This window comes from Pseudophryne corroboree, chromosome 1 (genome assembly GCF_028390025.1).
Source record: "Pseudophryne corroboree isolate aPseCor3 chromosome 1, aPseCor3.hap2, whole genome shotgun sequence".
NCBI lineage: Eukaryota > Metazoa > Chordata > Amphibia > Anura > Myobatrachidae > Pseudophryne > Pseudophryne corroboree.
The window spans coordinates 1,113,893,052-1,113,917,149 of NC_086444.1; the positions used below are offsets into that span (position 1 = coordinate 1,113,893,052).

The following is a 24,098-nucleotide window of genomic DNA, read 5'->3' on the forward strand; positions in this document are numbered from 1 at the left end:
CTAAACTTGTACATTCTGCAAATTGACCGCTGTAATGGGGTGTGGAAACATGCACACTCGCATGTTTCTTGCAGTCCCAAAACTCGCAATAGGCAAAACTCGCTTCCAGATGTTTTGCCATTGCAAACATACAACTCAGGCAATGTAATAGGATGCAAGTTTACAACTCGCACCTAAAACATTACCAAAATCTCACCAATAAATAGACAAGCTTCTGGCAGGAGAGATTGTCAGAAGCATGCACAGATCAGTGAGATCCGTGCATGCTTCTGTCTGTAAAGTGTTGAAAAAGTTAAGAAAGAAAGAAAAAAAAGACATGCAGGTCCCTTCCAAAAGCATAACCAGCCCCGGGCTCTTTGAGCCAGTCCTGGTTGCAAAACATACGGGGTAAAAATGTATAGGGTTCCCCCGTATTTTTACAACCAGCACCAGGATCTTGGACTAGTCCTGGTTCCAAAAATACGGGGAGGGGGAAAAAGATGTAGGGGTCCCCTGTATTTTTGGAACCAGCACTGGGCTCCACTAGCCAGGGAGGTAATGCCACAGCTGGGGGACAGTTTTATCCCAGTCCCTGCGGATGCAGCATCATCCCCCCAACTAGTCACCCATGGCCGGGGTTCTCTGGGGGAGTGGGGACACCTAATAAAGAGGTCCCTCCCTCCAGGCACCCAAGGTCCAGGGATGAATCCCGGTGCTGTCCCCACCACCCCTGGGCTGCGGGTGGTGGGCTGATAGCCCATGTGTAAAAAAATAATATTGTCTTTTACCTGTGAAACTACAGGTCCCAGCAAGCCTCCCCCGCATGCTGGTACTTGGAGAACCACACGTACCAGCATGTGGGGCATTAAAGGGTCTGCTGGTACCTGTAGTTCCACCTGTAAAATAAATACAGTGTATTACAATAAAGACAGTACACACACATCGTGAAAGTACAACTCTAATTAAACATACTTGCACACTTACTCACATATAGTGTCCCACAGAGCCCCTCAGCCAACTTGTCCGCGTAGAATCCACGGGGTACCTGTAAATAAAAAAATTATACTACCTAATCCGGTGTATACTAGTTCTCTTTGTTCCAAGTAGGCATCCTAGGGGTTAAAAAAACAAACCACAAGCAAACCGATCCAGCGACATGCAGAAGTGTATGTTTATACATACACTTCTACTACACGAATGGGGTCCCTCTGTGTGACTAATATCATTCGAGGGACCCCCCAGCCAATCAGGAGCCGCTGCCGTAGCAGCAGCTTCCTGATTGGCTTTGTTCTCCCAGGGCACAGCCAATTGCGGGTTTCCCATAGTAATGAATGGAGATGCTCTGCTCCATTCATTACTATGCTGGGAGCCGCTAAATTGAAGAAACCACAAGGGTCAGCCCCAACTGACCTTGTGGTTAGAGGGGGAAACTACAAGGTCAGTTGGGGCTGACCCTTGTGGTTTCTCCAATTTAGCGGTACCGAGCATAGTAATGAATGGAGCAGAGCATGTCCATTCATTACTATGGGCATCATTACTATGGGAATTTTTAAAATTTTTAACACTTTCTTTACTTTTACAGACAGAAGCATACACGGATCTCACTAATCTGTGCATGCTTCTGTCAAACTCACACAATGTAATGAAGCTCACATTACATTGTACGAGTTTAATCGCTAGGTTTCTGGTCTGTTTCTTCGCCAGACCTCATATGCAGGTAGAGGTTTTTTTACAAAAAACTCGCACTGCATTACATTTGCGGATTTTCTGCACCAATTTGCTCTTTCTCAAAGTGTGAGAAGGTGTGAGTTGGAATGTGCCTAAATACTCGCACCCCATTACATCACACCCATGGTGTCAAGCTTACTAGGCCAAGCAGCAAAAAGCAAATCTTTTTGTTGCCTGTGTCAGCCAGCCTCTATTGTGATGTTCCCATGCAGCTCAATGGGGAAGGTGACAAGCTCCTTAAGCTATGTTATAGCTAGGAAAATCAGTGTTTTCTCCAGCGTGTTAACTGAGCTTTTCTTCAATGTAAACAGACATTTTCTGTTACTGCTTAATAAGCAGACTTGTACATTTCTTACAGATATGCAGGAGAGCAACCCTGCACGAGTAAATTACATTTTGGGCCTAATTCAGATGTGGTCGGAGGTGCTGTCACTTCCTTGGAAGCAGCAGTGATAGCGCTGTACGGTGATGCAGCAGGAGGTATCTATTACAAGCAGATGCCTCCTGCGACAGAAGTGATCTGACCTGTGTTATAGGACACAGCAGATCACTTATACCACCCATGCTGCTGTGCAAGCCGTCTGTCGCAGAGGCCAGGAAATCTCCACCCCCTAAACAGTGCCAACATGCTCCCATTTTCACAAACGGAGGCTGTCACCGCCCACGGCATACGCAGAATGGGTCCTGTGCATGCTTAAATTACCAAAAATCGATACTTTGCGCCGACGGGTGCACCTCCAACCTCATTTGAATCAAGCCCGTTGTGTCATCATCAACTTATTTTTCTGCAAATGCATAATTTTATACAGGTGAAAGCATACAACTGAGCAAAGTGTTGTTCCCGTTTACATTTTGCATTCCACAGTACTGTGGTGAGTGCAGCCGAGACGCACCTACAGTAATTGAAAAAGTTCTTTTTGGTGCAGGTCCCGAAAAAATAAATGACTGATAAGTGCCAGTGTCGGGGCTAATTGGATAGCCACGGGGATTAATTAGTTGCAGAAAATTACTACAGGAGTTGAGTTCCCCTGCCCTAGACTTTTTCATCTAGGGTCAGAGTTGGATTAACCTGTTATTTAACCGTGCAGTAAAAATCCACCTGTATAGAAATAATAGCCTTGTAATTGCAAGGAACATTGATACCACAATACTTTCCAAGCAGTGAATTGTTCAGAGCACATGACTAGTAAGGGAGGGTGTGGCAGAGGCGGACTGGCCCACAGGGGGGAACCCCCTGGTGGGCCCCACTACCTGATGCCCCACCCCCTCCTCTAATGAACAGTGTACAGTCTGGAACCATAGCCCTGTGCAGTATAATGTTACATTATACTGCACAGGACTATGGTATATTTCTAGACTCTGTGGAGGCTGGCCACACCCCTAAGTATGGGCCCCTGTCAATGCATTCCGTGATGGGCCGTTCTTGCCCCAGTCCGATACTGGGTGGCGGTAACCATTTCCTAATCTTCCTTTGAGTCTACTTCCCCAAACACCATGGTCAGTATCTACTGCTGTTTACTTAAGGAGAGAGAATTGACAGCATAGGAAAGGAATGAGTTAAACATCTTGTGAGGGGTGGACCTAGCTGGAAGGAAAGTACAGCCCTTGGGAAAAGGGGAGGGTTAGTATATATAGGGAAGGATAGGCCATTTTGTCTCTCTCTGGTTGGTGAATTTACCTTGGTAGTGGGTGAGTGCTGCGTAGCAGAGCTCCCCATTTTGTATATAGCTTTGTGCTTTGTGTTGCAGTTTTATTTAGCTCTCCCTGACCTTTTAGCTGCAATGGCTTCCCGCCCTCGCCGTTCCGCCGGGACCCCAGCTCGATACCGCGCTTCTGGCGGTGGAGCTGGACCGGGGGAAGGGATGGCAGGCCTGGGGGACGGGGCTCCGTCCCCCGGGGCCTCCACGGGCGCGGGCAGGAGCGCAGCGCGGCGGATCAGGTTGGCCTCGCCGCTGGGGGCCAGGCCGGCTTTGCCGGGCGGGCGGCAGGGTAGGCCGGAGGTCCAGTCAGGCCGCCCGGAAGTAGACGGGCATCAGCCCTCGCCTCCGGGAGCGCATGACGAAGCGGCGGTGTCCGGCGCCCGCGGGCGCGCCGCAGTGGGCGCTCAGCGGCTGCTTCACAAGCGGCCTCTGTCTCTTCCCCCTTGCCGCGGCCGGATCTGAGTGCTAGGCGGGGGGTGGAGGCCGGACGGGGGTCGGTGGCTCGCCGCGCGGGGCTTGTTTCAGGGCCTCGCGCGGCGGGTATTGTCAGTGCGGCAGGCGGGAGCGCTGTGGCGGGGAGCAGTGGGGCACGCGCTCGAGGTGCGCCCACGCTTGCCTCCGGCAGCGCCGGTCGCACACGTGTGCGCGCAGCGGCGCCGCCAGCCCCATTGTCTCCCCAGTTAACTCCCCGGCAGCCGGAGTCCGGCGGGGGCCGGGGGGAGAGGAGAGGCAGGGCTGTGTTAGTGGGCAGGCAACAGATACAGGAGTCGGTAGGGCATGAGCACCGGAGTGCAGCAGCGTGCGGTGACTGGGCGTGCGCGCGGGAGGCGCGCGAGCCCGTGCCCGCTGTGAGCGTGCGCAGCTGCGCCGCGGGTTTCTCTGTCTCCCCTACTCACTCCCCTGGGGCCGGAATCCAGCGGCCCGCGGGGGAGGAGGGGGGACAGGGAATGGGTCAGTGGCCGCAGGGCTACGGCGCGTGCTTATTGGTCTCGGGGCGGCTCCCCCCTAGCGGCGGGTGATAGTTCTGATCCGCAGGGGGAGGGGGCGGATTTGGAGGTGGAGAGTGAGGGCAGCGCGGGCGCCGACAGTGCGGGCGCGTGGTCGCGCGCGGGCCACAGCTGGAGGTCCCTCGGGGCCCGATGCCTCGTTTTGGGGGGGGTCGCGACCCCTCCGGAGCACTGGCGTCGGCGCTGGCCACGGTGGTGGAGGCATTAGGGCCACTAGCCGCGGCTGCCTCCCCGAGGGCGACTGCTAATTCCGGCGCACCTGCGGTGGCAGGCGGGTCCGGTGGTCGGAGGGCTGCGGCGGCGCAGCGAGTAGCACGCGCCTGCCGGGAGCTCGGGCGGCCGCCGCAGAATTGGAGCAGGGTCCGGGGCAGGACGCGCAGGGGCGCGCGGCGGCAACGCCCCCCTCACGGAGGGCTCGCCATGCGCCGCGAGTGCTGGCTGGGTCCTCCGCTTCTTTCTCTTTTACAGGGGATCTCGGGGAAGTGGAGATGGCAGAGTACGAGGAGGAAGACGTCGGTTTGGCCACGCAGGAGGATTCCATGTCGGGGCAGTCGGCGGCATCAGGTGAGGTGGTGCAGTCGGTATCGGGTTCCTCCGCGAGCTCTAGTTCTCGTAGTTCTTCCTCTTCCTCCTCTTCATCTTCTCTGTCGTCGCAGGCGTCGGAAGTCAGTAGCACGACTAGGGCAAAGAAGCGGGCGACGAAATTCGCCAAGAGGGCAGCGGGCCAGCAGAAGAGGCGGAAGAGGCGCAAGCGGCTTAGCGAGGAAGCTCGTAGGGCCAAGAAACGCTGCGAGTTGCCCGGGGTTGTGCGCTGCGACTACACTGCCGTAATGCGGGGGCTGCGAGATAGCTGCCGCAGGAAGATTCGCAGAGGGGACTTCGTTGATGTGTTCGTCTTGACGAAGCACGCGAAGAAGGAGTATAAGGCGGCGGCCGCAAAGAAGGGCATCGGGGCGGAGGCATTCCGTACCTTCGATAATTGGCTGGCCGGGTTTTGGGTCTTCGCGGCGTGTTACCTGGAGGACAGGCCGGACGAGCACATGAACATAATTCGGTACCTGCATCTCATATACGACATGCAGCGCACGTCTTCGGGATTGGAGTGGCGTAGGTATGACCAGGAATTCAGGGAAAAGCAGGACGGTTTGCAGGTCATGGACTTTGGGTTCAAAGACGTTGAGGTCTGGCTCAAGGTCACTCGGGCTTCGCAACAGGCTGAGGAGCCCCGGAAACCGGGGGCGGACGGGCACCGCGCAGGGTCGTCCGCCCAGGGGTCCGGCGCGGACGGCGGATTGGCCAAGCCAGGTAGGTCGGCCGTCCGCGCAGGGGGGCGAGCCGCCACAAAAGGAAAATGTTTCGCGTTTAACAACGCGGCGTGTTCCTTCGGCAAGCAGTGTCGTTTTCGACACTCGTGCCTGCAATGTGGCGGATCCCACCCAGCCTCCTCCTGCTTCAAAGGCAGTCGGCAGGGTGCCCGGGGTAAGCAAACTTACCCCAGACAAGCCGCGGGCGGGAGCGCTCCGCAGAGCGCCAACACCAATTAAATTGGAGACTATGGGCCGGTGGTTGGACTGGTATCCGAATAGGGAGGATGCACAATTTTTGTTTTCCGGTTTTCAGTTTGGGTTTCGCTTGCCTGTTGCGAGCGAGGTGTCCGTGCGGGCCCAGCGGAACCTCCAGTCTGCCCGAACCTTGCCGTTAGTACTGCGGGAGAAAGTGGATAAGGAGGTCAGGTTGGGCAGGATGGAGGGACCGTTTCTATCGCCCCCGGTGGATGACTTGGTCATCTCTCCAGTGGGGGTGGTTCCCAAGAAGACTCCAGGCGCTTTCCGGCTCATTCAGCATCTTTCTTACCCGTCTGGGGCGTCGGTCAACGACGCAATACTGCCGGACACATTGCTCGGTGGTGTATCAGTCGTTTGATGAAGCGTTGGAGATGGTCCGCAGTTACGGGACTGGGGCCCTCATGGCTAAGATTGATGTTGAGTCCGCTTTTCGGTTGCTGCCATTACATCCGGACTCATTCCGTTTTATGGGTTTCCGGATTGGAACGGAGTATTTCATCGACAAATGTTTGCCGATGGGATGTTCCGTTTCATGCTCATTTTTCGAGCGTTTTAGCACGTTTCTGCATTGGTGCGTGGAGTCTTCGTCAGGGGGTCACGGGGCTGCCCATTACCTCAATGACTTCCTGTGCGCGGGTCCGGCAAATTCACCACGGTGCGGCGACTTGCTTTTCAGCATCCGAGTGCTGTTTTTCCACTTCGGCGTTCCTGTGGCCGAGGATAAAACAGAGGGCCCGTCCTCCTGTTTGTCCTTTTTGGGGATTGAAATTGACACAATGGCAGGATCGTGTCGGCTGCCTCGGGACAAGGTGGTGAAGCTCCGCGACGCTATTTGCCGGTTTGAGGGGTCGCGTAAGGTCACACTGCGGCAGGCGCAGTCCTTGCGGTTTTCTGCCGGAAGCTAGAAAGGGGCGACTGCGGGGTGTGCCAGACCACACCATTTCGTGCGTTTGTCCTCAGAGATTAAGAGGGATTTGGCCGTATGGGCCTCGTTCCTGGAGGACTTCAACGGGGTGTGTATATGGCAGGCCCCAATGCTGGACAGCGCTAGGTTGCAGCTGTTCTCCGATGCAGCGGGTGCCTCTGGATTCGGTTGCTATCTGGAGGGATCTTGGTGCGCGGCCTCGTGGCCGGCGGAATGGCATCGCGAAGGTTTAACTTAGGACCTTTTGCTTCTGGAGCTTTTCCCCATTATGGTGGCGCTGGAGGTATGGGGCGATCGGCTAGCTCATCGCAGCATCTTGTTTAGATGTGACAATCTGGGCGTGATGCATGCGATAAATAACCAGAGGGCGAAGTCGCTGGTCGTTCTGCGGGTGCTGGGGCAGTTGCCGTTGACATGCCTGCGTCGTAACGTGTGGTTCCGCGCGCAGCATGTGCCGGGGCTGGAAAACGGAATTGCTGACGCGTTGTCACGAGGGCAGTGGGAAAGATTTTGTTTGTTGGCACCCGAGGCCGACGAGCATGGTTTTCATTGTCCCGGTTATGTTTGGCAGGTGATCGGGCCGGACTGGAGGGTCTAGCGTTGTGGTCAGTCGCGCCGCCTACGCTTCAGGCTTACAGGCAAGCTTGGAGCGAGTGGGAGGAGTTTGTTCAAGGACGAAATTCACAAGGTAAGAGCGGGCATCGGATGATGCTTTCTTTTATTTGGCAGCTGTATGTTTCGGGTAGGTCCAGAGCGGTGGTATCCCGGTACTTGGCTGGTATTTCGTTTTTCAGCAAAATAAAGGGCGTCCCCGACGTGACGAAAAGTGGGATTCTGCTGGAAGCGATGAAGGGATGGGCGCGAGTCGCACCGACGCCGCCTGACAGGAGGCGGCCCATTGATGCGGCCTTGTTGCCGACTGTCATCAGGGCGGTGGGAGGTGTCGCATCGTCCATGTTTGAGTCGCTGTTGTTCAGTTTGGCGTTCTCAATGGCTTACCACGGGGCCTTTAGGGTTTCGGAATTGGTAGCGCCTTCTAAGCGAGCAGATTCGCGCATGCTCGTCGGGGACGTGGTGGTGGGTGAGAGGTCCTTGCTTTGCAGATTGCGTCGCTCTAAGACGGACCAAGTGGGGAGAGGTCGATGGGTCACCTTGGTTCCGGCACTTGATGAGAGCATTTGCCCAGTAAGTTTGGCAGTGCAGTATGAGGCAGTACGGCCCGACGGTCGGGGGTCATGGCTGCTGCATTATGACGGGCTGCCGATAACGAAGTGTCAATTTCGTTGGATGCTGGGTCGCTGTCTTGCGAGCTTGGGCCTTCCACCCACTGCGTTCGGGACGCATTCCTTCCGCATAGGGGCTGCGACGTCGGCTGCGGCGGCGGGATTTTCCATGGCCGAGATCCAGGCGGTGGGGCGATGGAAGTCGTCAAGTTACAGACGGTATATTCGCCCCGTTGCATGAGATGTGGGCTCGCGCGTACTTTTTGTTCAATTGCAGTTGTTTAATCATGTTGTTACAGTTCAGTACGTTATGGTGTTGTGCGTTTGTTTGTCTCCCCGTTTTTTATCCTACTCAGGGATTAGCTACTCGCCGTTGCGGGCATGAGCCGGCAGCGGGGGTCTGGAGTTATTTTGCGATTTTTTGCCTGACTTGACGTACTGAATTCTAATCCACAATTCGGCTAATCTGTTCTAATCAGAGTCCCTCAGCAGGTCTTTACGCTTTCACCTCCAGCTGAGTTCTTACATGTTTTACCCCCCTTTTTACCCCCCCCCCCCCTTTTTATTTTCTTAATTTTGTTTTCAATTTTTCCATTTGTGTGTTCATGTTCTGCTTCAAATTGGCTGGAAGCTCGCGCAGATCGGCTAGGCCGAGATTTCTGCAATATTTGGAAACAAAAATTTTCTTTTTGGCAGATCCTTCAGGTTAACGCACTTACCGAATTATGGTATAGAAATTTAGTAACCAATTTTACCCCCTTTCCTCCTCTTCAGGTTGGTTTGCTGATGACTTGTCCGTTTGGGTGGTGGGCCACTCGTATGTGTTTTGGGCCGCAAAGTTGTTAGCCTCGGCGGGGGCTCAGCGGTTTCCTAGGGCTCAGGGAGTTAGATGGCTTGGTTGGCGAGGAATGATGTGGAAAGATCTGAGGAGTAGGCTAGTTAGTCAGGCCAGCAAGCATGGAGTTCCTAGAGTATTGGTTGTCCATCTAGGTGGCAACGACCTAGGGAAGATGACATCTTTGGAGTTGCAGTGTGCCATGATACAGGATCTGGCAAGTGTGGCCGCAGCAATTGTGCAATGGTTTTCTCCCTGATAGTGCCAAGGTTGAGTTGGCGAGGGGTGGCGGATGGTTGCCTGATGGATGAGGCCAGAAAGAAGGTGAATGGGGCGGTGGCGAAGTGGGTGCTGTCCCACGGAGGCAAGGTAGTTCGCCACCCTAGGATTCGGTTCCGAGACAGTCACCTTTTTCGGCCTGATGGTGTGCATCTATCCAACGAGGGGATGATGTTTTTCCTGGAGGATCTGTTCCTAGTGTTGCAGGAGTTAGGGTGAGGTTATGGTGGCGGTGCGAAGACTCTGGGGAGGAGTCTTTCGCTGTTGGCGGAAAAGAACGGCAGTTTGTAGTTGTATGGTAAGCTGTAGTGATTTACAGTTTGATTTGGTTTAGGTGCACTCACCTCCATCGACTTATTGGCCGCTCGACCACCCGACCGGGAGGCAGCGGAATTGGCACCCATCAGGGTGGGAAGTCACTGTGGGGGTTGAGCTAGCACCTATTACCGTTTTTGATAAGTTTGTAGTTAAATTAGGATGGTTTTGATTTTAGCATTTTAAGGTTAGCGTCAGTTTAATAGAGCCGTTCTTTTTTCTGCCACCATATGCCGGCTGAATCGGCATCTTAACAAAGTTTTCATTTACAGGTTTGCTATGGTTAGGGTCAAATAAATAGCTAGCAATTTTTTCTGCCAAATTCAAGTCTCCGTGTCTTTATTTCTTGGTATTAGAGGTAACGAATGCTTTACTTAGAATGAAGGGGTCCACCAAATGTCACTAGGATGTTTATAGCAATACGCTCTGGGGACGAGGCAAGCTGGACGCAAGTCAGCCAAACTGCTATTGCATTATGGGCAAGGAACTAAATGTGTATAATATATTCACCTATGTGCAGGGATGTACACATCCAATCCGTAATCTTGGTTTCAAGGGGCAGATTCAGACCCGCGAAGCTGATGTGCAAAAATCACTATGAAGCTATTTCTGCACATCTGCGCATGCGCGTACACCAGTACGCACATGTGCAAGGTCCTAAAATGCGTTCTCTTCAGGCATGTCCGGACCATTTGCGGGGCAAGCCGCGGTAGCTACGCGATATCACATGCAGCAGCTGCGACCCTTAACATGGCGGGTAGCTATCTGCCTTCGCAGCTAGGCAGCGCAGGCAGAGGGCTACTCGAAACATGCAAAAGCATCGCCGCCGCGCATACACTTATTAGTCTACAGATCATAACTAACAACTCCTCCAGGAAAGCTGTAGCGATCAATGGGCCTGATTCATGTTTGTACAGTAAGTAAAGCAAAAAAAAAGCAAGCAACTGGGCAAACCATATTGCAGTGCAGGTGGGGCAGATGTAACATGTGCAGAGAGAGTTAGATTTGGGTGAAGTGTGTTCAAACTGAAAGCAAAATTGCAGTGTAGAAATAAAGCTGTCTTACATTTGTGGGCTACATGCAAAAGAAGGCAGTATCATACCTCCCAACATTGGTGGTTTAGGGAGTCCCTGCATGTGCTGAAGGCAAGCGCGCAACCAAAAAGGGGGTGGAACCTCGGGGAAAGGGGGTGGTGCTGTGCTGCACCCCCATTCCCTTCATTGTAGAGCGTGCACAGCACTATCCACAATGAAGGCGCATGGCATCTATTCACCCTTCGGGAAGGGGGGGGTGGGTTCCCACCTACTTCCCCTGCCCCACGGGATACTGCAGCCCACAGGGTGAACAGTGGGACAGTTCTAGAAAAACGGGACAGTTGTTGGCTATGCAGTAATTACACTGCACATAAAAAATATAAATCCATTTGCTCCTCTTGCATGGCTAAATGGTTTGCGCAAGGTTACTTGTGTTATTGCTTTACTTACAAACGTGAATCAGGCCCAATAATTCATTATTAAAGCTTGCGAGCAGGGCCTTCCTGCCTCTATGCCTGTCTATTACTGGGGGTGATTCAGAGTTGATCGTAGCTGTGCTAAATTTAGCACAGCTACGGTCAGGCACACTGACATGCGGGGGGACGCCCAGCACAGGGCGAACGCGCACAGCACCAGTCAGGTCTGAATTAGCCCCATTGCCCAGTCTTGGTTTTTTTCACTGTTTCCAATTGTTTCATTTTTATGTTATCACTGTTATAGCGGAATTTGCTGCGCTATATAAGAAAATGTTATTTAATAAATAAAATAGGCAAAGTGCATCCTTATTATTGACTGCATCAAACAGCGCAGAAAATGAATTTACCTAAGCGTTGTAACGCTTGGGCTACACTGGGTTTTATGAGTCTACACCGCTAGGAAAACATTTATTTGCTCCTGCTCATCTGTTCATGAGCAATCCCTGAGACACAAGTAACCTTCATCTCCAGAGAAAGATGGCCCCCAGTAGCTGAATGTTCTCTGCGTCTCAGATCACAACAGTAAAACAAATACACAGGTTGTTCTGTTGATTTATCCTCTGTAAGCTTTAGTCACACTGCTTTGCGTTTTATTCTATGGCACTGAACTGTTTAATCTGCACTGCTAAGCCTAATTAACCAAATTCCATAGGGATCTTGACATGTCAGATGTAAACTGTGTTAATTCTGTTGTGCAGGGTCTGTTAGGAGAAAAATATGGAACCATCAGAATCCCCGGGGAAGTTGAATCATCTGAATTTGAAATGATTTTGGATGCTGCAATTGAGGCCAAGCTGGAAACGAGAACGCTGGAAGAATGGTATTGCAGGGATGAGAATGCCGTGCCACCGGCATATTACCTCAAACCAAAGGCGGAAATGCTGAAGAATCACAACAATCCTGTGAGTATCACGTGACGTTATAGGACGTACTCACCTGCAATCGTTGTCCAGGGTTACACCTTACCGGCCGTGCTCTATGCCCTCGAGTCATATGTAATTCTATCAGAAAGAACAAAAATAGAGGGGACAATAAAAGTCCAGCAATTAAGTAATTAGCTAATGCTATCATTTTACTTCTGGGTTCATACCCAGCCTCTGAAATGCTTCTGTACATCCTTTCGGCTACGGTATCTGCCCTCTAGGTCGATAGAAACTAGGTCGACAGTGTCTAAGTCAACCACTATTGGTCGACAGTAATTAGGTCGACAGGGTCTCTAGGTCGACATGTTCTAGGTCGACAGATCAAAAGGTCGACATAAGTTTTTACATTTTTTTTTCCCTTTTTTGAACTTTTTCATACTTTACGATCCACGTGGACTACAATTGGGAACTGTAACCTGTGCCGAGCGCAGCGGTAGTGGAGCGAGGCACCTTGCCTGAAGGGGTCACTGTAGGGTGAAAACGATACAAAAAAAACATTTAAAAACTCATGTTGACCTTTTGACCTGCCGACCTAGACCCTGTCAACCTCCATTGTCTACAATCTCTGTCAACCTAGTTACTGTCGACCTAAGTGTGGTCGACCTTCCATGCCACATCCGTCGGCTACACATGTGCACTGTGAAGTAGATACAATGGACATCAACAGGAGATGCAAGATCCCTCTCTTACCGGTCTGCTCCATAGACGTACATGGGGTAACGCCATCTTCAGGAGTTTTCAAAGACTGTTAGTATGCTCTGCTGCAGCATCCCATACATTGCATGGACAGCGGTAGGCTGTGATTCACGTGGCAGATGAAGGAGATATTTGCACTATATCCTGCATTTGCATTGGCAAATAGCATACTTCCCTGAATACGGGACAGTCCTATTTTTCTGTGACTGTCCCGCTGTCCCTCCTGTGGGCCGTATCCTCCTGCAGTGGGGGGTAGGCAGTGGCACACACAGCTGTGAAAACAGCTGTTCTGCGTTATTTATGGTGCCGAAGGGCTTGATCAAGAGGTCCCTTATAGTTGTAGTCAGCCCACTGGCTCAGTTTATATAAGTAAAGATAAAACGTGTGTTAAGGGCCCTACACACGTTAGCGATTTTATCAATCAACGATATTATCGATGGTCGTTTTTTCCCGCCAACGATTTATACCTACACACTTGATGATATCGATGGGCAATTTGGACGATATGAGAGTACATACAGCTATATCGTCCAAATTGACTTGCATGTATAAACGAGGATAGATCATCGATGAACTATCGCAGTGCTGCGCATCATTCATCATTGATGCATACACACTGACCGATATGAACAATTTATCGTTAATTTTTTACCAATATAGTTCATATCAATCATTGTTATCACCAAGTGTGTAGGGCCCATTCGTTTTACAGCAAATACAGTTTTTTGTCTTTATGTTTTAGTGTAGATAGGTCCAGTACTAGCCGTACCTTCCATAGGGACTTATTCAGCCCTTCGCACAGTCCCGAATCTGTCACACTTGACCGATGTGTTTGGGGCATCCCGGAGTCACAGTGCCCATGCGCAGCGATGGTGCTGAGGCGCTGTTTGCAGTGCACTGGACTCCACAGCCTGTTGGTCCTGTTTTCCGGGTATGCCAGTGACCCTTTCACACCGCAGCTTGAACCCGGTAAATTGCCGATTTTTCAGGCTTCCTAAACGGTTCGAGCTGCGATGTGAAAGGGTCACCTCCAATTTACCGTTTTCAAAATACCGGTATTTTGAAACGGTAAAAAAGCAGGGTCCTACACGTTTCAGACCCGTTTCATTGTGCAGTGTGAAAGGGTCTAAAACGGTATTTGCAAGCCCCAGAAGGTGATAGGCTGTCTCCATGTGTGATGTCACCAGGCAGAACCAGGAAACTGGTTGTTAAACACAGGAGACACATGAGAGTGGCTTTAGAAGCGTTTTCAGTACAAATACATTATACAGTGGCAACTTGGAGTGATGAAGAGGTGAGGGAGCTGCTAAGAATCAGAGAGGATGAGGAAATCTGCAGACAAATAACTGGGACAGTCAAGGATGCACTCATATATAAAAACATGGTTAAAATGCTTCAAGCTGCTGGGTTCCATCGTACGACTATCCAAATTATTAATAATTAATTAATAATTATTAATAATGTGTGGGCCAGAAAAGTACATTTGTAATGACAACCACTGTTTTCTAAGGGTGAAACGGGTTCAGCGTGAAAGGTACCAAAACGGTAATGAAATGGTAATATACTGGTTATAACATGCGATGTGAAGGGGGTTTAACTGCTCAGACCCGTTTTAAGAACCGTTTAAAGAACCATTTCAAAAGCAGGTTTTGCGTTGTGAAAGCAGCATGACTGTATCCTTGGATGTAGTGTCACTTGCCTAGGCAGCCGTCCATACTGAGTAACCTGAGCAGCTAATACTCAGATATTCAGTGCCACGAGCTGTGCTCGCAATGTTGATCCAATGCTGTGTCTTTGAACGCAGCACCAGATCAGAGAAGCCACAGCTTTACTCAAGCCGCCACACAGCCGCTGCATACAGACACACCTCTGAATCAGCCCCATATATATTGGTATTCATACACTAGCGTTGTTGTTGTTTAATGTGGTAGTTTAAATGCTTTTTATTTGAAAATCTGTTAGTCAGTAATAGGCAGCCAACCCAGCCCTGCCAGTCACCTTTCTTCCAGAGCTAATAGAACAAATCTTCATTTAGTGGCTTAGAACATAAGTAAACATAGCAGACACAAGTCTTTGCTGGATCAGGGAGATTATATTCTACTTCTTCACTTTGCATCTTAACCTCATAACATTTCAGTAGTTACACATTGATTATTAATACCAAAGCAACGGGCTCTAGTGAGATAGAAGAAAGCATTGTCTCTGCCCATTGTGCTGGAACCTGAACTATATCACCAAGCCGCTGTATTTACTAACAAGCACACATCATGAAGTCTCATAAAGGCTTGTGTGTGCCTTTAAAAGTGTGACTACAATTTAATGCAACATTAAATACATTTATGGGTCACATTAATGAGTCTCTTTTTTCCTCTTGTGTCACAACTGTAGATAATTTCCCTGTTCTTATGCTGTGGCACTAATGCCTAACTGAAACGTATGTACATAACTTTGCAGGGGGTTGCCTGTTTAATAAATAACCAGCATTCTAATGAATTCCCAATGGATGGTGTTTGGTCTGTGTGATGTTAAAACACTATAATGAGGTGCTGTGAATCTGAACATACAACAAAAAGTAAAGAAAAAAAGGAACAAAAATAGAGACTATTGGGCTGATACTGAGGCGGATCTACTCCTGTGTGTGGAGCCTACCCTGGGTATATTCGCACTGCGCACATGCCAAAACTGAGCGCACGCAAGTATTGGTCATGCAGAGTTGCACACAATTCAATGGTCTTTAAGAGGGTAAAGGCGTGCCAACGTAGCTGCAGACTATCCACAGTTGGGCATAAGACAAAATTCTGTTTCCAGGCCAGTGGTGCAAAAAATAAACAAGCAGTGTTACTCTGTGCGCATTACAGGTGGGAACACGTTATGAGGGGTGTGTCCACTTGAAACGGGAGGTATCAGCTTGCCACACAACCCGTTTCTCTTCACTCTGGGAGCTTTCCTACAGATTATATTGCCATCCGCATATGCATCGTGGGTGCAATTTTTTGCACCCACATGCAACATGGCTGCAGTAGCGTACGCACCATATGATTCTGTGGATCGCGGGTGCACATGCAGTGTACCTTCACACCCATGTACATATACATGTGCTGCAATTAGCCGTTGCCACAGGTGTTATCAATGGGGACCTATCTGTATGAGGTGGTTTCTCTGCAATGGGGAACCTCTGAAGAAATGTATCCTCCCTGGTCAGACAGTGTCTTCAGTGTGTATTCACTATTCACGTAGGTAATCGCATGGTGTGAAAGATGCCTATTTGTGTAGGAGTATAATCAATGTCATCATAATTTAACAGAGGTTCAACTAGATTTGTGACCACTGTATCCCCTCCAGCCTCCTTCCCCTAGTATCTCTCCAGCCTCCTGCCCCATCTTTCCAGCTTTGTGCCCAGTCTCTCCAGCCTCCTGCTCCATTACTCCAGCCTACTGTCTTTCCAGCCTTTTGCCCCGTCACTACAGCTTCCTGCCCTGTTCCTCCTGTCCCATCTTTCCAGCCTCCTGTAGCTGTGTCTCCAGCCTCCTGACTCTTGTGTCTCTCCAGCCTCCTGCCCCATCACTCCAGCATCCAGCCCCATCACTCCAGCCTCCTGTCTCTCCAGCCTCCTGTCCCGTCTCTCTCAGCCTCACCCCCCTCCCCTTTGTCTCTCAGCCTCCCTCTGTGTTTTGCAACCTCCCTTGCGTGTCTCTCAGCATCCCCCTGTGTGTCTTTCAGCCTTCCGCTGTGTGTCTCTCAGCCTCCCCCTCTGTGTTTCTCCCCCTCCACCTCTGTCTCTCAGCCTTCCCCTCTGTCTCTGTCCTCCTGTTTGCCTCCTAGCCTTCCCCTGTGGGTCTCTCAGCATCCCCCTGTGTGTCTTTCATCCTCCTGTGTGTCTTTCAGTGCCCCCCTGTGTGTCTCTCAGTCTTCTCCTGTGTCTATCATCTTCCCTCTCTGAGTTTCTCATCCTCTCTGTGCGAGACTGCACTGACTGCACTGGGACTGGAAGTGACTTCCAATTGGAAGTTCTACCTGTCAGTCACAGACACACAAGGCAGTTACATTGGGAAGTACTTCCTCCCTCTGGGACTGCCAGACCGAGCTATGATAAGCAGAGAGCTGGATTCCTGCAGGAAGCCACTCCCTGCCTTGTCAGCGCTAGCCGGCTTCTATGGGCTGCAGCCGATGCAGTCCATAGAAGCCAGGAGTTTGCACATGTGCAGTAGCACCTGTGTTATTCATTTTTGTTACCTATGAGATGGACTTATCGCAGATGCACAATGGCGGCCATTTTGTAAGTTGAACCAAAATTCAGCCTGTATATTCAGTAATGAATAGATTCATCCCTGAAGCACGAGTGAGGTCACAACTTGATAGGCCACTGCATTCTCATTAATATGGGTACATTACACAAAGTGGCTCCACTGTGCATTGCGGACAAGCTCATGTGAATGAATGTACTACTCTGTGCTTTGCTTACTGCATCTCCAACCCAACAACTGACAGAACTTCTATTGTCTGATAACTGTATTTTAGGGGAATTCTCCCACAAGTTGTTCCAATGAGAGGAAGTGGCGTGCAGTAGCAGAAGAGATCAAGAACATCTTTAACACTGCAGTGAAGCTGCTTGATGAGAAAGGGAAGCTGAAGTCCAGCCAAGCAAAGAGATACTTATCATCTGGTGACTATACATTTATTTTGTTTAGTTTGTTTAAATAGTGATGAGGAGTGTCCCTATAGTGAGCTACATGGGGCAGCTGTCTAACGGTAAAGCTGGGCATACACTATACAATCATCTGGCAGATAATCTGCCACATCTGGCTGGTTGGAATGAAAATCTGGCAATGGATAAGAGCAAATGACAATCAACCATTTGCTCCCAAACACTGGAAAATGGACAAAACCTGTCATTCAGACAAATTGGTTAAATCACGGACTGTTTTTGGCCGTTTTCCAGTGTTTGGGAGCAAATGGTAGATTGTCATTTGCTCTCATCCATTACCAGATTTTCATTCCAACCAGCCAGATCTGGCAGATTATCTGGCAGATAATTGTATACTGTATGCCCAGTTTAATGCTGCCCATACACTTGTGCGATGCCCAGCGACGCGACATCGCGGGGCATCGCATCGGCAGTTCAGGTGCAATGAAATCGCACCTGAACTGCCAAAGTGATTACCATGCGATCATGCGATAGATCGCATGGTAATCACGTGATGGGCATGTCACCGCCGTGTGGGAGCGGCCTCTGGCCGCTCCCGGCGGGTGCCCATCGCACATCGCAGTGCGATATATAGCATGTGGGTTTAAAACCACATGCGATCGCACTGCGATGCGAGAGATATTAAGTGCAGCACATACTATCTTGAGACGCGACATTCGAGCAGCGTGCCCGCACCATTGCAGCTGGAGAACCCGGTTGACGGGGGGGCATGGGTGCAGGGTCGGCTATGTTGAGCAGTGTGGCTGATGCTGGGACCAAGACTGGTGGGCATGGTGGTAACTGCAGCCAACCGCCGTCCCGTGCGCCACAGTGAGGCTGCTGCTGGTCTTGGGAGCTCCTCTCTGACTTGTTAGTCTGGCTGGGGCAATTTAGGTTTTAAAAAATATTTGTGGGGGCAGTGGTTTTTTTTTTCTCCTGTGGGGTCAATGGGCATAATTCAGACCTGATCGCAGCAGCAAATCTGTTAGCTGATGGACAAAACCATGTGCACTGCAGGTGTGGCAGATATAACAGTTGCAGAGAGAGTTAGATTTGGGTGGGTTATATTGTTTCTGTGCAGGGTAAATACTGGCTTCTTTATTTTTACACTGCAATTTAGATTTCAGTTTGAACAAACCCCACCCAAATCTAACTCTCTCTGCACATGTTATATCTGCCCCCCACACCCCCCCCCCTGCAGTGCACATGGTTTTGCCCATTAGCTAACCAATTTGCTGCTGCGATCAGGTCTGAATTAGGCCCAATGGGTTTTATTCCTGTGGGGGGCAATGTGTTTTATTCCTGTGGGGGGAATTTGTTTTAATTCCTGTGGGGGCAAGTTGTTTTATTCCTGTGGGCACAATGTGTTTTATTCCTGTGGGGGCAATTAGTTTAATTCCTGTGAGGGCAATGTGTTTTATTCCTGTTGGGGAACTTTGTTTTATACATGTGGGGGGAATGCGTTTGAGTCTTTTTCCTGTGTGGGGCAGCGAATGCTAATGTGTTGCCCAGGTAGATCATGAAAGCATTTCATATTTTTAAGTAGACTGTAGATTCCAAAAGTCTGGCCACCCCTGTTTTCAAATCATGGTTTACATCTTCTAAAAAGTCCTAAAAAAATTTGACTTAACTTTTCTTAACTTATTTTTAAAGGGTTGGGACCCTACCTACATTTTTTGTATAAAACAAAAAAATAAAAAAAATAAAAAAAATTAGCATAGAAGTCATCGGTAGCCTGCAACAAAAATTATTTTATTCTCCACTAACAAATTTTCAGCCTTCAGTGGTAACTGTTTGAAACTATGGCCCTCATTCCGAGTTGTTCGCTCGCTAGCTGCTTTTAGCAGCATTGCACACGCTAGGCCGCCGCCCTCTGGGAGTGTATCTTAGCTTAGCAGAATTGCGAACGAAAAATTAGCAGAAATGCTAATAAATAATTCCTTGCAGTTTCTGAGTAGCTCCGGACCTACTCACAGATTGCAATCAGCTCAGTCCGTTTAGTTCCTGGTTTGATGTCACAAACACGCCCTGCGTTCGGCCTGCCACTCCCCCGTTTCTCCAGACACTCCTGCATTTTTCCCTGACACGCCTACGTTTTTTTGCAAACGCCGAGAAAACGCTGAATTGCCGCCCAGAAACGCCCCTTTCCTGTCAATCTTTTACCGAACAGCAGTGCGACTGAAAAGCGCCACAGAATCCACAGCAAATCTGCTACGTTTTTAGTTAAATAACTAAGTGCAAGTGCCCTGTGTGCCTTGCGCATGCGCAGTTTGCAACAAATTGCAGCATAGCGAAAATCGTCAACGAGCGAACAACTCGGAATGACCCCCTATGTCAGCTGTGTCAGAATCCGCATTCAGACAAAGCTTTTTTGGATCAAGGGGGGTAATTCCAAGTTGATCGCAGCAGGAAATTTTTTAGCAGTTGGGCAAAACCATGTGCACTGCAGGGGGGGCAGATATAACATTTGCAGAGAGAGTTGGATTTGGGTGGGTGATTTTGTTTCTGTGCAGGGTAAATACTGGCTGCTTTATTTTTACACTGCAATTTAGATTGCAGATTAAACTCACCACACCCAAATCTCTCTCTCTCTCTCTCTGCACATGTTATATCTGCCTCCCCTGCAGTGCACATGGTTTTGCCCAACTGCAAAAAAAATTCCTGCTGCGATCAACTTGGAATTACCCCCAAGGTTTTGAAATGCCTCTTTTTCCTGGACTCTAGTTGTCTCAGTTACTGTTGCCTGTAGCTTTTATTTTAACAGTACAGTAAATCATCAACTATTTACAAAGTAAGTAAACTAATATATATTATAAAATATTTGACAAATGTCACACTACTGAAGCGGATTCTGAGTTGGGATCAAGGCAAAATAAAGGAGCAAATTTGCACCTTGCCAATACCTATTTGCACTGCAGGTAGGACAGTTTTGCTGAGAGATTTAGAGTTGGGAAAGGCTAGTGTTTACTCTGAATGCAAAACCAAGAAATTAATTTGCACCCATTGCATTCCAGCAAGGTTTGTTTCATGTGCAAAGTTTTTTTTTTTTTTTGCTTCCAATCTGAATTATCCCCATTATGTTAATTCATTGGCAAAACCTGCTGCTCACCTAAAATGAACGGTATCCAGTCTTTAGGCCGACCACACTTAGGCTGACAGCCATTAGGTCGACCACTATTGGTCGACATACTTTAGGTCGACATGGTCAGTAGGTTGACATGGCAAAGGTCGACACATGAAAAGGTCGACATGAGTTTTTCACAATTTGTTTCAATTTTTTTACTTTTTCATACTTTACGCTCCACGTGGACTACGATTGGGAATAGTAACCTGCCTTCACTCGCCATGCGAGGGGATACTGTGCACTAATTGGGGTTCCCGGTCACTATACGAAGAAAACAACACCAATTATTTTTTTTAAACCCACGTCGACCTTTTTCCATGTCAACCTAGTCACTATCAACCAATAGTGGTGGACCTAATGACTGTCGACCTAGTTAGGATGGACCCAATGAACCACACCCAAATTACCATAGTGTACACCGCACATCTTATTATTGTTACACAATATATAATTATTGTTCTATGTTTTTCTCAGCATTGGAAGATGAGTTTGATTTTGCGTTAGGAAAGCAGACAGCAGCATTTCTAAAGAAGTGTGTTTGCTATATTCGAAAAATATCCAATATCGAAAAGCATGTGAAAATCCCAGAGATGTCTAAGTACACAGATGTGATTAAAGTGGAAGGCAAGAATGTTCGAGACCAAGAGGCCATGGAGAAATTGATTAAACTCAGGGATGAATTTATTCCAACTATTGTTGCATCATCCAACCTGCGAGTTTACACCTCGGTGACACATTGCGACATGAAGCTGGGCTACTCACAAGAAGTGGAGAACCATTACGTGGAAGGACTCGGAAAGCAGTTTTATGAAGATATGACTGACATAATCCAGGCGACGGTGCAACAGAATTTTGAAACTGAGACCGACTCGCTCTATGATGAAATCTTGCAGCACTTGTCTCTATGTAGAACGTATTCGACCTTCTATGAATACAGATGTGAATCACTGAGCCTAGTTAACAAATACATACAGCCTTGTAAATCGGGGCACATTAACCCTCTGATCGTATATGGAGGACCTTGCACTGGAAAAACACTTCTGTTAGCAGAAGTAGCAAAAAAGGTAATTAATCATCACTTATTTTATGTTGCCCACGTTGGCTTCTGCTTCTATGGTACATGTTTTATAAGGTGACCAAAAAACCTCAAGACAATATATATTCATAATTTTGTTTTCTTACCTTCACCCCAACTTCCCACCCCCCTTCCCCCCTAGCCATTTATATAGTCCGGTTTGTGTTGGCTGCGCGTCCTTGTTTTGCAGGTTTTATGAAGAGGTTTTGAGATACAGATGGAGCCGTCATTTTTAGTACACTTTGCACAATGTAGCAGATGTTCCCCAAGCCATCATCTGCAGGATTGAGTAAACAGTACTAAAGAAGACTCCTTAATCTGTAGATCAAAGACTTGTCAGGCTGTGGAGTAAAGGTTTTTAGAGTCGCAGCTTCTCACTGTTCCTGCTGTATCTCTACAGACTTCTCAAAGATCGTCATCACTGCACCACCTGCCTAAACACACCTGTAAATAAAGCAGGAGGAATCTAAAGGCCCGTACACACTGGTCGATATATCGGCCGTTCTCTTGAACGGCCGATATATCACGGGACCATTGGCCAGTGTGTACGGCCGATACGTCTGTGAACTCCGTCGTTCACAGACGTATCGCGTCGGCCGTGCAGCACAGCCGACGGCCAATATATCTACCGATATATTGGCGCGTCGTTGTGTGTGTACGGGGCGGTCGGCGGTGATTGACAGCTGAACTGGGCGGGCGTATGTACACGCCCGCCCAGTTCATGACGTCAGTCCCCGACGGATCGGGCAGTGTGTATGCTGAACACACTGCTCGATCCGTCCATAGATATATCTGCAGATCAATTGATCTGCAGATATATCTATTAGTGTGTACCCACCTTAATTCTTTTTCCACAGTTCCACTATACACCAACAAAGTCCATGCATACATTTATATTTACAGAACAGAAAGTTATCATTTTGGCCACCAGTATCTACAAAAAGTAAATACATATCAGATCGGTGATCCTCATTATGCCTTAAAATGTAAATATTAGTCGATTGATTAACATATATGTAAAAACAACAATGGATTCTCCCCTATGCATTATAAACTATTACTTTCAGCGCACATACTGAATAAACATGTTACTGATGTATACGCTAGCTGTAGATTAGACATACATAATATAAGCAAAGAAATACATTTGTAAAACAGAAATCACACAAACCACAATTCATTGTATACATCTTAGTGATGTGCACCGGAAATTTTTCGGGTTTTGTGTTTTGGTTTTGGATTCTATTCCGCGGCCGTGTTTTGGATTCGGACGCGTTTTGGCAAAACCTCCCTGAAATTTTTTTGTCGGATTCGGGTGTGTTTTGGATTCGGGTGGTTTTTTTTTTCAAAAACCCCTCAAAAACAGCTTAAATCATAGAATTTGGGGGTCATTTTGATCCCATAGTATTATTAACCTCAATAACCATAATTTCCACTCATTTCCAGTCTATTCTGAACACCTCACAATATTATTTTTAGTCCTAAAATTTGCACCGAGGTTACTGGATGACTAAGCTAAGCGACCCAAGTGGCCGACACAAACACCTGGCCCATCTAGGAGTGGCACTGCAGTGTCAGTCAGGATGGCACTTCAAAAAATAGTCCCCAAACAGCACATGATGCAAAGAAAAAAGAGGTGCACCAAGGTCGCTGGATGGCTAAGCTAAGCGACCCAAGTGGCCGACACAAACACCTGGCCCATCTAGGAGTGGCACTGCAGTGTCAGACAGGATGGCACTTCAAAAAATAGTCCCCAAACAGCACATGATGCAAAGAAAAAAAGAGGTGCACCAAGGTCGCTGGATGGCTAAGCTAAGCGACCCAAGTGGCCGACACAAATACCTGGCCCATCTAGGAGTGGCACTGCAGTGTCAGACAGGATGGCACTTCAAAAAATAGTCCCCAAACAGCACATGATGCTGTTAGGTTCCTGGTGCTCAGAACAAGGGAGATGTTCATGAAGTGAGTCCAGAGCACCAGGACGTAATGCTGGGAAAGGGGAATGGAAAGGGAATAGCCCCTGGCGCCCTAACTCTGTTGTCTCACCCGTGCTATCGGAAATCCCTTGCGAGACTATGGTTTCTTGAGCCCTTGGCAGCCACGTTTGAAGGGCGGATTATGTCTGCCCAACTCCGGTGCCCCCCGGTCTTAATGAGAGACAAAGGGAAATCCGAGGCAGAATGATAACAAAAGGACCTCTAACTAAGCAAACAGGCCAGGGGCTACAAGCTAACTAAAACCCTAAAGTATGTGCGGAGAAACCGCCAAAGGAAAAGAACAACAAAGGAAATGCTGATCACACGCCGACACAATACCTTTGTGTACCGGCGGTGACAGCATAAGCAGAACCCTCTGCAAAACACCAGGGACAGAAACAATAATGGAATACAGCGGCGTAGGCCAACGGACGCGGGAGAGCCGCTACTCACGGAACCGGTACGAATACTGGCAAACGGACAGGAACTTCTAATGCTGCCGACACCGACTCTCAGAACTGGAGGACAGGCAGAATCCCAAACGACAGACCGGT

General features: G+C 48.9%; 1 protein-coding gene across 3 annotated transcripts in view; it reads left to right on the forward strand.

Annotated features, from left to right (window-relative positions):
- The window catches only part of NWD2 (NACHT and WD repeat domain containing 2), a 375,307-nt gene that overhangs the window by 338,711 nt on the left and 12,498 nt on the right, over nt 1-24,098 (forward strand). For all 3 annotated transcript variants that reach the window (XM_063922359.1, XM_063922376.1, XM_063922367.1), the window contains 3 exons: nt 11,765-11,968; nt 17,204-17,348; nt 20,968-21,557. In XM_063922359.1, the coding sequence (XP_063778429.1) occupies nt 11,765-11,968; nt 17,204-17,348; nt 20,968-21,557 (939 nt within the window). The remainder of the gene's footprint in view (nt 1-11,764; nt 11,969-17,203; nt 17,349-20,967; nt 21,558-24,098) is intronic.